General features: G+C 34.0%; 2 protein-coding genes across 3 annotated transcripts; one reads left to right on the forward strand and one right to left on the reverse strand.

The window, feature by feature from the left end:
• Positions 1-2,849: 2,849 nt before the first annotated feature.
• Positions 2,850-7,966, forward strand: LOC118036906 (WD repeat-containing protein PCN). The gene is made up of 11 exons (XM_035042770.2): positions 2,850-3,179; positions 3,284-3,427; positions 3,604-3,913; positions 4,001-4,064; positions 4,247-4,360; positions 4,473-4,635; positions 4,873-5,026; positions 5,193-5,782; positions 6,121-6,302; positions 6,610-6,870; positions 7,376-7,966. Exons 1-11 carry the CDS (start codon positions 3,015-3,017, stop codon positions 7,683-7,685), a joined length of 2,457 nt encoding a protein of 818 aa, XP_034898661.1. The 5' UTR covers positions 2,850-3,014; the 3' UTR covers positions 7,686-7,966.
• Positions 7,967-9,780: 1,814 nt separating this feature from the next.
• LOC118036899 (protein SOB FIVE-LIKE 5) lies at positions 9,781-11,255 on the reverse strand. 2 transcript variants are annotated; one of them, XM_073404525.1, is made up of 4 exons: positions 10,705-11,255; positions 10,530-10,601; positions 10,267-10,342; positions 9,781-10,144 (listed from the first exon to the last, which is right to left on the reverse strand). In XM_073404525.1, the coding sequence occupies exons 1-4, from the start codon at positions 11,149-11,151 to the stop codon at positions 10,128-10,130; spliced, it is 612 nt and encodes a 203-aa protein (XP_073260626.1). In that variant the 5' UTR covers positions 11,152-11,255; the 3' UTR covers positions 9,781-10,127. The 2 variants fall into 2 exon arrangements, with proteins under 2 accessions (XP_073260626.1, XP_034898649.1); XM_035042758.2 differs by having other exon boundaries at positions 9,781-10,155; positions 10,705-11,253.
• Between the last annotated feature and the right edge of the window lie 3,461 nt (positions 11,256-14,716).

A 14,716-nucleotide genomic window follows, 5' to 3' on the forward strand; every position in this document is an offset into this window, starting at 1 on the left:
GTTAGAAAGCCTTCATGTGTTGCGTGTGTTTGTTTGTTTGGGAAATTAATTTTTAAATATTTTTTATATTTATTTTTTATTTAAAAAGTTGATTAAAAAAATATTTTTTTGTTAAAAAAATTTTGTTTGATTTTATAAAATTATTTTTATTTTATTTTGGACAAAAAACACTTTCATGAAATTACAGACAAATTAAAAATATCATATTATTTGCTGATTGTGTTAAATTTGGTTCTCAAAATTTTGATTGTTATATATTTTGTTTGAATTTTTTTCTTAAAATTTGATTTTTATAACTTTAGTCTTTTTTTTTATGATTGTTATATATTTTTTTTCTTATTATTTTTTTAATTGAATTTTTTTATCAATCAAAATTTGTTCTTATTCTTTATTTAAAATAATTTATGAAATTCTAATTATTATTATTTTAATTTTATCATCTTTTAATTTTTTTATATGTTAAATTAGATATCTATTATTTTGATTATTATTTATTTTATTTTATTTAAGATCATTTATGAAATTATTTTTTTTTCAATTCCATCATCATTCAACTTTTTAATTTGTAAAATTTATTCCTTATTGTTTTAATAAACTTGAAAAAAAAATATATTAATAAGATATGAATTTACTTTTAAAAAAAACCACTTTCCATAAATAAACTTTTTCCTGCAAATAAACCGGGCATCTAGTTGAGTTCCTTTTCCCACTCTATTTCATGAAATCTAAAAAATTGATTAAATCAAAAACAATTTAAAAACTAAGCCAAAAAAATTGAATCAACCAATTACAAAAACCTAACCCCCCCCCCCCCCCAACTTTCCATCTGCATCTCGGAGCCCCCGAGCTTTCTCTCATGTCTCTCTCTTGAATAAGTTTTGTTTGGTGCCAGAGAAAACCAAGGAAGGTGAGATGATCATGCCAAGGTACAGATGTTATCGGAGGGCAGTGAACCATGACATGAAGGTAACTGTTATCTTTTTTTTTTTTATTATTATTATTATTAACGTGGATAAAAAATAATTTGATTATTTTTTTTAATGAAAATAAAGCAGAAATGAAAATACTCGCCCTTTTTTTCTATTATCTATTGTATTGAATGCTACGTGTTAAATATCTTCGCATCAGGACATTAAAAACAATTACACGTGGATATCTAAAAAATAATTAAAAAAGGAAAAAAAAACATGGGTTTTTGAAAATTATGTCATACCAGCTACATAATTTCTTTTTTTCTAAAAAAAAAATATGCAGGATTTTCTAACTCAATGTTTTACAAAAAGAAACCACGATTATAAATTGAAAAGTCACTTGCGTGTTTAATTAAATAAATTAATAATTATTTTTGTTGATAAATAAAATAAAAGGTGTTAATATCTTTATTTACTTGTTGTGGGTTTGATAATTTATTTTACGAGGTAAAAAAAAATTGTAGATATTATTATAATATTTTTTAACATCAAGTAAAAAATATAATTAATAATTAAAAGCTTGATGTTTGCATATAAAAAAACAAAATAAGATTACATTTTACAAGTGTTAATAAAAGGACGTATAAAATCTTACATTATTTTTTTAACATGGTATAAAAATATGATAATATTGCGAGCAACATCGTTTACTTTTAGCTATGTATAATAATTTATTTTAAAAAGATATATAAAAAAAAGATAAAAAAAATAATGTCATGAATAAATCAAGTCTAAAATGAAGATATAAAGAATAAAAATAATATTTTTAAAAAGTGTAGAGAAAAAATAAGAGAAACTGAAAAAATGACATTGAAATTAAGATTAAAAACAATGGTGATAGAAAGTAGTGTAGAGTGATAAATATGTGGAGAAAAAATCTAATATTTTACAAAAGGTTGGATTTTTAAAAATTAGATGGTAAATTGATATTGAAGAAATATTACATGAATAAATTGAAATTAAAATAATATCAAAGAAGTTGAATGTAAAATACAGGTAAAGCGTGCACCTTTTATTCCTATGATTTTAATTTAATATTCTCAGGGGACATTTTCTTTCTTTTATTTTCACCATTGTTAAATTTGAAGTGAAGTTTTTTATGTCCTAACGCACTCGCAACAGTACATGGATTGAATTTACAATTCTCGCATTATAATTATTCGATACTCTTAAAACACGAGAAATAAACCTAAAACCAAGATATAACAAAGAGAGAAGATAAAATGGATAATTATTAACATGAGAGATATTTTTTTTTTATCATTTTTATGGACCATATATGATTATCTTTTAAACCATCTATATCAAATTCTCTAATGTAATTTAATTTGACTATAATATTTAAATTAAATTCAAATAAAAAATAAATTTATAAATTTATAAATCCAAGAACAAGCAAGATAGCATGTTTCCCCTTGATAAAAGAGGAAAGAGTGAGGAATAAAAAGAGACAGGTTGACAGTTGGGTCGGAGAAGCTAATTTAAACATTAATTTATTGTATGCATCATAATAACCAGAGGATTTATTTTTTATTTATTTTTAATTATTTTTTTAAAATTAAATTTTATTTAAAATTCAAAATAATTCTAGATAGCCTGTTCATCTCTCCAGTATCTAGTAAATTTTCCGCATAGCGCGCAGTTCATACTTCATACCGGTCTCTAGAGAACTGGGCCAGAAAATGGAAGTCTTAAAATTGTAGGACACCCAGAGGCCCAAATTAAGGAATCATGGACTTTTGATATTTATTCTTCCAAAATATTTTATATCAGGAGAGGCCCGAGCGCAACCTCGTAACCTAAAAAACACTGTCGTTTGATAGACAAACCGGTCCAAGGACGAGCCGGTCCAGGTATAAACAATACAGAAAGAATCGGTCACCTCGCTTTAAACCCTCGCAAAAAACCTAAGACGTACTGCGTCGCCTTCTTTCATGTTTTCGTCTCCCTCTCTCTCACAGCTTCATCACATCCTACTAACTTAAACCCTAGATAATATAATTCGCCGATTTCTCTTTTGGCTTTGAGTTTAGCCTTTTAGAAATGCTAGGAGCTGCTTATAGGAACAGCTCAATCGAGTGGAGGCCGTCTCCAGTTGTATCCCTAGCCACCAGCGCCGACGAGTCTCAGGTCGCTGCTGCCCGTGAAGACGGCTCACTCGAGATTTGGCTCGTCTCTCCTGGCGCTGTCGGTTGGCACAACCAGCTGGTACATCACTGTCTCACTTTGACTCTTTATTTGTTCTATGAAAGTAACTTAATTAATCAGCTAAAAGCTTTTTTTTTCTTTTTTCTGCGACTTATTATGTGTAGACGATTCACGGGAACCCTAATTCGAGAGTTTCGTCACTTGCGTGGTGTCGTGCTGGCTCGAAAGGATTGCCATGTGGTAGATTGTTTTCGTCTAGCATTGATGGTTCAGTTTCGGAGTGGGATCTTTTTCATTTAAAGCAGAAGGTGAATTTTTGCCTGCATTCTCTGTTTTGAAGACTCTCTATCAATAGTTTTGATGTGTAGTTTTTATACTTTAAAAAATATGCTATATGAACCATGAATCAGTGATCCTTAATACTAATAATTAATGATTTTACAATCTCCATAACTTTCCTATATTTTGTTGAATTCGTTGGCAGAATGTGCTGGAGTCAATCGGGGTCTCAATTTGGCAGATGGCAGTGGCGCCTTCTAGTAATTCAGCTACTCACACAGAGCATAAGCCACCGCACCTTGGAAATGGGTATTTAAATGGTAGACACAAAGGTGGTGAAGAGTCCGAATACAGCAGTGAGAGTGAAGATGATTCAGATTTGGATGAACAACGTGAGCAAATAGTTGTTGAGGATCCATGTCTGGCAATTGCTTGCGATGATGGGTGTGTTAGGATATACACTGTTCCTGAATCAGATGGGTTAACATACAATAAAACGTTGCCCAGGGTCAGTGGTGAGATATCCGCACCTCTGTGAACCCCCTGTCAAGTTGTTGCTTTCCTCTTTGTGATGAACTATTTGCTCATTTGATTGTTTGCAGGGCGTGTTTTAAGTGTGACGTGGAGTCCTGATGCGAGTAGAATATATTCAGGCAGTAGTGATGGGTTAGTTTTCTTTGCAACTTGTCATCCATGTGTAGCTTAGTGAATCTTACTTCAAGACCTTCAGATGTAATCTTAAAATTAGCTAACAGTTTCTGGAGTATTGTAGTTTTTTTCTCTAAAGCATTTTTTCATGATATTCATTTTAAATATATACCACCTTATGCACGTCAGCATTCTTGCAGGTTTATAAGGTGCTGGGATGCTAAGCTGGGTAACGAGATATACCGGATTACAGCTGGGCTTGGTGGTTTGGGTAGCGGACCGGACCTTTGTATTTGGTCTTTACTTGCCCTGAGGTAGATACAGAAGGATTCCTGTTTGTTTGTTCAATGTGGCTAAGCAGGTGCAAGATTACTTGAGGTCATGCTGTAATTCTTACAGCATTCTGATAATTGTTTCTTATTTCAGATGTGGGACCCTTGTTAGTGCAGACAGTTCCGGTGCTGTTCAGTTCTGGGACTCTCAACATGGGACACTTTTGCAGGTGCATACTTCTCACAAGGGTGATGTGAATGCTTTGGCAGCTGCACCTAGTCATAACAGGGTTTTCTCTGCTGGATCTGATGGTCAGGTACAGATATATTTCTTATATTTGAAGTCCAAACTTGCTATAATTTTCTAACCGTGTCACTGTCCTTTAAGAGATGCAAATAATAAATTCAGTCCTTGAGGTTTCTAACCTCTATTTTATAGTACTATGTAATACTCTTATTGCTGTTATCTCACAAAAATGTCAGTTTCCATCCATTCAATTAAAGTCATGTGAGTTTACTATTTGGCTAATGTTTTGCTACACTTCTGTTTGCAGGTTATTCTTTATAAGCTTTCTAGTGAGACAGTTGAATCTGGTAATGACATATCTTCTTCTAAGATGTTGAAGAAATGGATCTATGTTGGTTATGTAAGAGCTCATACACATGATGTTAGAGCCTTGACAGTGGCAGTACCCATTAGTCGAGAAGGTGTGTGTAGTATCTTTTACCTTGTGCCGTACTTGTCATGGTACTTTAGTATGTATAAGTACCATGCAAGTTGCAAATGCTTATGTGTATGCTTCTTCTTTTTTTGCCTTTGATTCTGCATTTTAATGTTTCTCACTTACTGACACCGCATGCTTCTAAATGACAGATCCTTTGGCTGATGATAAAATTAAAAGAATTCGTCATAAAAAAAAGCCCATTGATTTTAGTTATAGTAAGTGGGCGCATTTGGGAGTTCCTATGCTTATCTCTGCTGGTGATGACACAAAGCTCTTTGCCTATTCTGCTCAGGAATTCACTAAGTTCTCACCCCATGATATCTGCCCAGCACCCCAAAGAGTGCCAATTCAGTTGGCTCTTAATACTGTATTCAACCAGAACTGCTTGCTTCTAGTCCAGTCATCTTCCTGGTTAGATATACTCTGTGTTCAAACAAAAGGTGGATCCATGACTGGTCCTGGTCCATCAAGGGGCCGTGCATCAACTGATATTCTAGCTCGAATTAAGACTAAGGGATCTCGGAAAATTATTTGCAGCACAATTTCTAATGCAGGGGTTCTATTTGCTTACTCAGACCATGTTAAACCCAACCTTTTTGAATTGAAGAAGGATGTCAGAAAAAGTGCGTGGACTGTTAATAAAAGGTCTCTCCCTCAGAAATTGCCATATGCACATTCCATGGTTTTCAGTGCTGATTCATCTCAATTGATGATAGCAGGGCATGATAGAAGGATATATGTAAGTGTTTTTCAGCAATCATCCTTTTTCTTTAACTTATGTGTTACTGGAAATTTCACTAATGTCCTAATTTTCTTGGATCTTATGTGTTGAGGCAAGATTTAAATAAAACCAATCAAATTTGTATTTCCAATTAGCTAGTGCAAGACACAAGGTGTTCATGTTTTATGGTAGAACATCCTGCTTAGTTCTGGTGAAAACATGTGCCTTTGTCTTTAACAAATTTATTTGTTACCCTCACTTTTCCTAGATCAAGCTGTTGAGGTGGATGGAGCTTGAATAGATCATGTTGTTATTGACCTTTTTTTAACACTCGTACTTGCTTTTTGGTGCCGCAGGTGGTGGATGTGAGCAGCACAGAGCTAGTACATACCTTTACACCACGTTGTGAGGAAAATGATGAGAAATTACCACCCAATGAGCCTCCCATAACAAAAATGTTTACTAGTGGTGATGGGCAGTGGTTATCTGCCATCAACTGCTTTGGAGACATATATGTTTTTAATCTGGAGACACAAAGGTATGGAATCTAGCTTCTTAAAGGCTCTTTAAAGTGCAGCTTTATTTGCACTTCAAGCCACTTTTTCTCTGAATGTTGTTTAGTAGCTACAGTATGTTCCCTTCCTTGCAACCTGTAATTTACTTGAGACCCTTGATATTCAAGAAAGTTCTTTAGAATGTGGGTCTGTGGTTTCTTATGTTCGTGGAACCTATTGCTTGGTTGGTTATTTTTATTGGATTTAAAAAACCTGATGAGTCACATGCAGTGATCGCAAGTCTCATGGTTTCTTCTACTAGACTAATTATATTTTACTCTGGTAAAACAGGCAACACTGGTTTATAGCAAGATTGGATGGTGCCTCTGTAACAGCTGGTGGTTTCCCCCCTCAAAAGAACAATGTGCTCGTAGTCACAACCTCTTCAAATCAGGTCTATGCATTTGATGTGGAGGCAAAACAGTTAGGAGAATGGTCATCGCGGCATACATTTGTTCTACCGAGGAGATACCAAGAATTTCCTGGGGAGGTCATTGGGCTATCGTTCCTGCCCATGTCAAGCCCTCCTTCTGTTATCATTTATAGTGCCAGGTGCTGCTCTTCTCTCCTTGTTTGTTTTCTCAGTTGTGATTACATCAATGGATTGGTGTGTAAATTTGTCCATCTTTAGTCACCCATTTTGTTTTTGAGTAGGAGTGAATGGGCGTCATTCTCATCCATTCATTCACACACTTGCTCTTCCAAGAACAGTTTTCCAAACATTATATTTGAGGGGTGTAAATTTCAACCATGGGATACTTACTGGCTTCGTAGGTGTATTTTTGTGAGGTTTGGTAGGATGCTGGCTGGGGAAAAGCATTTCTGAATTAATTCCTTGCAATTGTTTTTCGCTCTGTTTATTCTCCTTCTTGGGATCTATTAATGATAGGTAATTGAAGTTTAGTTTATTTCAAGGGTAAAACAGCTTGCTCGTAACTCGTGATTGATTAAACTTCAATCTTCCATGGTTGGTCTTTAGAAGCATGCATGCACAACATTCTTGTGCTAACTATTTTGATGTTAAACATAATGTTTTGAGATTTTGTCTATGATGTAGGGCAATGTGCTTGATTGACTTTGGGATGCCAGTGGATCGAGAGGAAGATAGTGACTTGGTAAACAGCCAGCATTCTCCACTGAAGAAGTTACAAACTACTCCCATGAATGGGGGACTGAAACGTAGGTTGAAAGAATACCAACCAGAGACCAAACTTAGGAAAAATTTTGAAATTCTTGCTTTCAGAGATCCTGTTTTATTTATTGGCCACCTTTCTGAAAATTCTATCTTGATCATGGACAAACCATGGATGGATGTGGTTAAAACTTTTGATACCCAACCTGTCCACAGACATATATTTGGGACGTAACTGCCATGTGAAGGGTTATTAGCACGATGGAGAATGAAGATTTGGCAATTCGATCCCATGCTATTGCCATCACAATTTTGTTTTCTTACAGTAAGAGGGGGTGGAGCCGTGGAGGCGGGATTATGGGCGGTCCCATGTTGTTCAATGTATTTCTTAAAATAATTGCTTTTTAACTTGTTAAATTAGCAATTTTGTCTTAAACCATATTTTATCCTTGTTCAATACAAGGGTTTTGATGTGTAAATTCATAGATCCAATCCAGTAGTGAATTCTTTTTTTCACTTTTCTTTTGTATTCTTTCATTTTGGACAACAGTAGTCAGGTATTGAGAATCAAAATTATAAATGTTGCGCAAAAGGAAATGGACAAATGGACCTCGCATATCTATTCTGTTGCAGGGGTTTGCTAAATTATGTTTTCTTTTATTTTATCTTTTATTTTATATTGACTTGTTGCTAGGTAGGAGTTGGAGAAGCATTGTTTGGTGGCGTGGCCAAGCGCTCGGTTGGCTGCACTACGCACTAAATGTTAATACTGAACCCCATTTCTCCATCTCCAACCCTAGGAGTTGAAGCTTTTACCACCGCGTAGCTGGCTGCGCCACGCACTAAATATTGACACTGAACCCTATTTCTCCATGTCCAACCCCAGGAGTTGATGAGCTTCTACGCGCTTTATTTCTGCTAATGGTCGAAGGGGCGTTAGAAAACTTGGCCAATATTTTAGTTTTTGTCCATATCTATTCGGGATGATTGATAGCCATTGTTCCAGTTTTGCTTCTATCCTTGGATGTACTTGCTACAGAAGCCGGCTTCAGTTAAAATGTTAGTCATTTATCTCAAGTGGAAATCGCAATAGGCTATTAGCAGCTGGGTGCTCTTTTTAAGTCAAATCTAAATGCCTGTTTGTCTAGGCGATTTTAATTGATATAAAATTTTTATGGTAAATCAATGCAATGCAAAGCAATATATATTGCTGTTTAACCGTGTGTACTCATTCATCCACGAGATCCAAAGCCAGTCTTATGATGTGGATACGATTTAGTTGCAACTATTCCAATTATTGCTGTTTGTTGCTGAGAGCATGATAAGTGCGTCCAAAGAAGTTGCCTGGCCACTACCTCCTGATTAATCAGTAATCACAATTGCTTGTAAGTAGGTGTAGGGCCTGAATTCCATATGAAAGATTCCTGTACTCAATTCCTATTCCTTCTTGATTTCAACTACCTGCAACAGGGTCTGATTGCCAAGAATACTTGTCTATTAAAGCTACAATATTGGCCTGTCTCCTCCAATGATTCTAGCCTTGTTTCTTTAGTTATCTGATCATGCAATTATCCTATAGTTGGCATGGCATTAATCTAAACAGATGTCCTGTGCTGTCAACATATTTTTATGAAGTAGAAACCATAATAAAGGAGGTTTGGCAGGACATAAGGGAGGGCCTTGTCCTTTTCCTAAAATCTAAGTCTTTTTTCCAAGATATGAATTCTAATTCTGAGGACAGGATCCCCTTCAATAAAGATTTGAAGGAAATCCACCAAAACAAACTCAATAATTGAAACCAATGCTGTGCATGGATCACATTCTTAGCAGGTAGCTATCAAGGGGTGGTGGGGTGCTGCTTCTTTAGGTCTTTTTTGGTGGAAAATGAGACTTCTCTTTTGGTTCCTTCCATCTGAAAAAAATTGTCTGGCTCGAGTCTAGAAGGGTATCGATTGCCAGTTTTTCCAACCCTACCTACGTTTAAAGCTAGGCCGGTAACTACAGAATAGGCAAAAAGTGGGTCACTTATTGGCCTCTAGGATCATTGTGCTTGGTCACGGCCCTCTCTTCTCAATCTGTGCATGTGTGTGTGGTTGTGTGGGGTGCAAATGGACACCCCTCTCATCAATGCCAAATGTTGACACTCTGTTCTTCGACGGACCACAATCTTTTAACCAAGCTTTTCTTCTTGTTTCCGCCCTTCTGACCTGAATTTCCTGGTCAACTAAACTTCTTTAACAATACAACTAGATCGACAACAACTAAAGCTTGAGCCTCCATGTTAGACATATTGCTTTCTGCTTTCCATATTATGTTATATTCCTCTAAGCAAGCTGGTAAATTTGATTCTGCATTCGTAAAAGTACATGAGGCCAGAGGCAAGACTGCACAGGAGACCTATTAGTTTCCTTATGTGATCACTACAATAGTGACAAAAGAAGAACAAGAAAAGGTGTCTTAAAGACAGATAACTAATTTTTTTTTATGTTCTAATGTTGTTTCCCACTGCATTGACAGGAGCAAATAGTAAAAAGGAGTAGAATTGGACAAAAACAAAGGAACAAAATCCATTTGAGATCCAATGACCTTTTTTTCTTTCACCCTTCCTCCAATTCTCTCTCCAGAGTCTAGAGCAACTGCATTGGCAGAGACAAAAGATGCCCATCATTACAATTTCTCATTCCATTTTCTTGCCTGAAAACCACCTGCCAATATATTAATCATTAGAAATTTGAGAAAATAGAACTGTTAATGAATCATTAAAGTTCATAGTTTTAGATTAATGATTATCAATTAGGAATTGAACAAAGTCTGACCTGGTTCTTTTGAAGCTGCCTTCTCAGCATGTGAGGATTTAAAGAATCCAAGATGCTTCTTGAGTGAAGATTTCCCCTGTAATGCCATGGTATTGGTCATTTGTAGTGGTGAATTTAGAAAAATATATATGGAGCAACTGCCCCTCTTTTACACTATATACAGATTCGCCCCGAATCACATACATATTATTTGAAAAAGGTGAAGAGAATGCTACTAAGAAATGGGAAAAAAAATCTGAAAAAAAGGGAAAACCGGCAAGTACCTTAAAATGTGTAGCAGAAAAACCTTGGGAGAATTCAGGGACATGCTCTGTTGAACATTCATTATTCACTTTCTGCATGAATATCAAGAAGCCATGTCTAAATATATAAGAATGTGTTTCAATATTAAATAAGTGAGAGATGAAAATTATATATAATTTCTTTTGAACAACTTGCCTTGCTCAATGCAGGGGAGCTAGCAGTGTCATCAAGATATGAATACTGTTGGCTTCTACCATGTTCTCCGCTCTTCTTTTTGTTTTTGCTCTTCATGGCTAGTTTATCACAGCAGAATTCGCCATCTTCACAGTAATGAGGAGGTCCAGAGGATGCATCAGAAACCATAGACAAATCCTCCTCTTGTTCATCCTCTACTCTCGCAAAATCCCCATCAACAAATCCACCGAAACCCTGGTATTGATTTTTTGAAATAGAGGATTGGTATAAGTATGATGTCCAACCAGATTCGCACCCACTACCACTATATTGAGAAGCTGATATGTTCATTATCAGTCCTCTCTTTTTGAAGCCAAACCCTAAATGGGATTTCTTACAAAGGCTACTTATTACTAACAGTAAATGACCATGCAAATCTGCCCTCTTTACTCGACGGTTCTTCTCCATATAAATAGAAGAGAGAGTAGAACGGGGCTAAGAAAAAACCAAAGGAATCACATTCAAATCCTAGACTGTTTTTGTCCTTTGCCCTATCCTTTCGCCCCCCTCTTGTTGTATCTGTTTGTGGATCAATCAGAATTGCCAGTTGTATATGTATGTATGGGAGAGTGACAGAGCAAACCACACCTACTGGTAAACTTTTGTGACAAGGGAAACGGTTAATGTACAGCTTACCCTACTTTTGACCCTAAGGAAACTTGCTTGAATGGGGTCAATATTAGGATTTAGGCTATTAGTTTAGTGCCATTTCCCTCTTCTTTCTCTCTCTTTGTTGTTTGATATATTTATGGCAAAATTTGATAACCATAGTAGCATTCATATTAAACCTGACTCGACTTATTTTTTGGTTTGACTAGGTCTTGAAAAAACTTAATATAAAGTTAACTAAGCTGATTTAATAAGTTAATTTATTGATTTTTTTAAAATAATATTTTTTTAATTTATTTTATTAACCCGGGTTAAGTTAACTGAAACGGAGGATAATAATGGAGGTCTCACATCTATCCTATGTTAACTCTCCAACATTGTACTTCTTAATTTAGATGATATTTGTTAAATTTAATGGATTTATTAAAAGAAATTCAAAATACCCCTAGTCTGAATAATGACAAAAAACCCACATAAGATCGAATAAACTATTTCTTAAGAACCCTAAAACTTGTAACTAAGCAAATAAAATGATCACAGAATTTTTTGACACATACAAATTCAATCATGAAGACACCTCCTATTCAAATTCAACACCAGCAGACTGTAGAATCATGCTCTGGCTGGTTGTGCCTCTAACGATCTATTAAAGAGTTGTTTGTTCCTACGATTTGTCCCTTTTTTAAAAAATTAATTTTTATTTATTTTTTAAGGTTGATTTACTGACGCCAAAAATAAATTTTAAAAATAAAAAATAAATATTATTTTAATATATTTATAAAAAAAAATTTAAAAAGCCACCACCGCTATAATACAAAACAATACCTAAATTTTCTTCATCCAATTTGACACAATTTTTAATGCATACAATTCCATGAGTGTACACAACAAATTAGAGAAGAAAAAGAAAATGTCCCCACGCTTGTTAGTCCATGTTGCTTTAATCACTCACTCACTCTCACCTTTATCTTGTTAACTTCTCTTAGATAGGAGACTTGGTCTTTAGGCGTCTAAAGATTCCAACTCGCGTGCCTGACCACGTCTGAAGTTTTTAAAGTTCGTCCGGCATTACGCATCTTAATATTAGGTTCACGAGTTAAATGGGCTAGTTTAAATCAATTCAATATAATGTTTATTTTAAAAAATAAAATGATTTTTTTTTTTTTTTAATATAAAATTAAATCAAGTTTTGAAAATATTAACTTATGTGATTTAATTTAAAACCCAACTTAAATTAGTTCTCGAATCAACAAATCATTAAATAAATATGTCGAGTTATGCTAAATTTAATTACAATAAATTATATTTGAATTTAATAATAATTTAAAACTTCTCATCAAGAATTAAATAGTTTTCACTTACAGTATGATGTAATGACAACATCAATAAAAAAAAAACATGTGAGCACAATAAGCCTAAGCCCAACGGAGTTTCATCATTAGTTGGGCCTAGCCTCATTTGAGTTTTGTCCTAACAAAAACCTTTGTTTTTTTTTTTTTTAATTTTTTTTTTTAAAAAAAAAAGAAATATTAAACTTTCTCAACATCTCTATCCATCATGTGTTATTTATTGTTCGTGAAGAAAACCAAGATGAAGTGAAGTTTTTTCAAGCTTTTTAAACAAGGAGTGCAATAATGAGAATGTTGATGTAGAGATGGAAAACGGGCGAAGGGGGCTGGCACGACTAGCTTTCCATGGCTCAACCAAATATACATGACGTAACTTGCTTGATGACAAAAAAAAAACTATCCCATTTTAAGGTAGAAAATCGTCGGTCGAACATTATGCTTGATGTTCTTTTCGTAAATTGTTTTAAGTTTTATTTTAAATTTTTATTTAGAAAAAGAATCATAAGTACATTTGATCATAAATAATTTTCAACATAAGATAAAAATTTTGTTATAACATATTGTCAAAGTCTTGATTTTATTAAAAGTTAAATTTTTTAAAAAAATTTAACTTATTATTCTAATTTATACTACATTTTTTTTTCTGAAAAAAATTGCTTTGAATAATTTTAACTAAACATGTTTAATAAATTCAAATAATTTTAATTCATTTTTATCTTAAATTATTTATGAAAAATAGTTTTTGAATTATTATTCAAAATTATAAGCTATAATTCTAAAGTCATATCAAACTGCATGATTTACAATATAAAAAGAATGTATTGATTTTAGCCGAACACTTTTGTCCTCTCAAAACCTATGCACGTCTTAATTTTCATGAAAGTGGCTCTACACAAAAATATCTCTAGCTTGAAGGTGCTTATTCTTTATTTATTTATATATATAATAGAAAAAAAACTACATCACTAAAAAGATATTATGGATCAAATCACGAGTTTTTCTTTATTTTATTTTGATCACCAAATTTTTGTGTTAAAAGATTTCATTTGTTTATAGCCAAATTAAAAGTTAATTTCTTTATATTTGTTTAGGAAAAGCAGGATAAAAAAAAAGGACTAAAATAAAATTGGAAAAGAAAATAGGTGGGAATTTTGAAATTGGATTAAAAGTTCACTTTTTTGTCTTCTAGTTTTTAAATGATAAACTTTAAATCCCTCACCATCACAAAAACACAATGTCGGTCCAATTTTTTTCTTTTTAGTTGCTAGTAGACATATATAAAGCTGAAGAGGTAGATGACTTTTGAGGTAGATGATTACAGGAATCATAAAACTTGATCAATTGAAAAGATCAATCATGGGGCCAAGTTAAGATCTTCGTCTGATTCAAAATGGTCCCATGCACTAATGCGCACATGCCCTTTGTTAGTTTGTGGCCCTCTGCCAGTCCATGATCCGTAATTCAAGTGTATGGACTCCGTTCGTTCAAGACTTTTTCGTCTTTTCCATCTTGGTTAGTCGCTCTACTTTTGTTACATTTGGTAAAAAACATATTTTTTTCTAGATTTAGTTTCCCCTCTAGATTCATAAGCAAATATAATAGAATCTCTCTATGAACTATTAGATTCTATACACTCAGCTGCATTATATACAAACCTTACCATGTTGATTACTTGTTTGAAAGGTTTTAGCCCTACAATCTGACCTATAGAACAGTATCCCACTGTAGATTCCTCGTGTACAAATAAAAAAAAGCACTAAAGATGGTCCCAGCAACAACAGAAGGTCAAAATCCTGCCAGTGGCGACAGTGTGAATCGTGGAAACACCGCCATCTTTCTCAGACTCCTCCGCCGTCCCTTGCAGGACGAAATCTCCACCTCCTATCTTTTTCACAGCTAAAGCAAGCAAACGAGCCCGAGTCTCTGTCCATAAAAAATGAAAGTCAAAGCTCCATCCATTAATGCTTTTGTCTTTCAGAGAAAACTTAAGCCATTGTTACAAAAAGGTCGGCCCA

The sequence above is a fragment of the Populus alba genome, chromosome 14 (genome assembly GCF_005239225.2).
Source record: "Populus alba chromosome 14, ASM523922v2, whole genome shotgun sequence".
In the NCBI taxonomy this organism is placed as follows: domain Eukaryota; kingdom Viridiplantae; phylum Streptophyta; class Magnoliopsida; order Malpighiales; family Salicaceae; genus Populus; species Populus alba.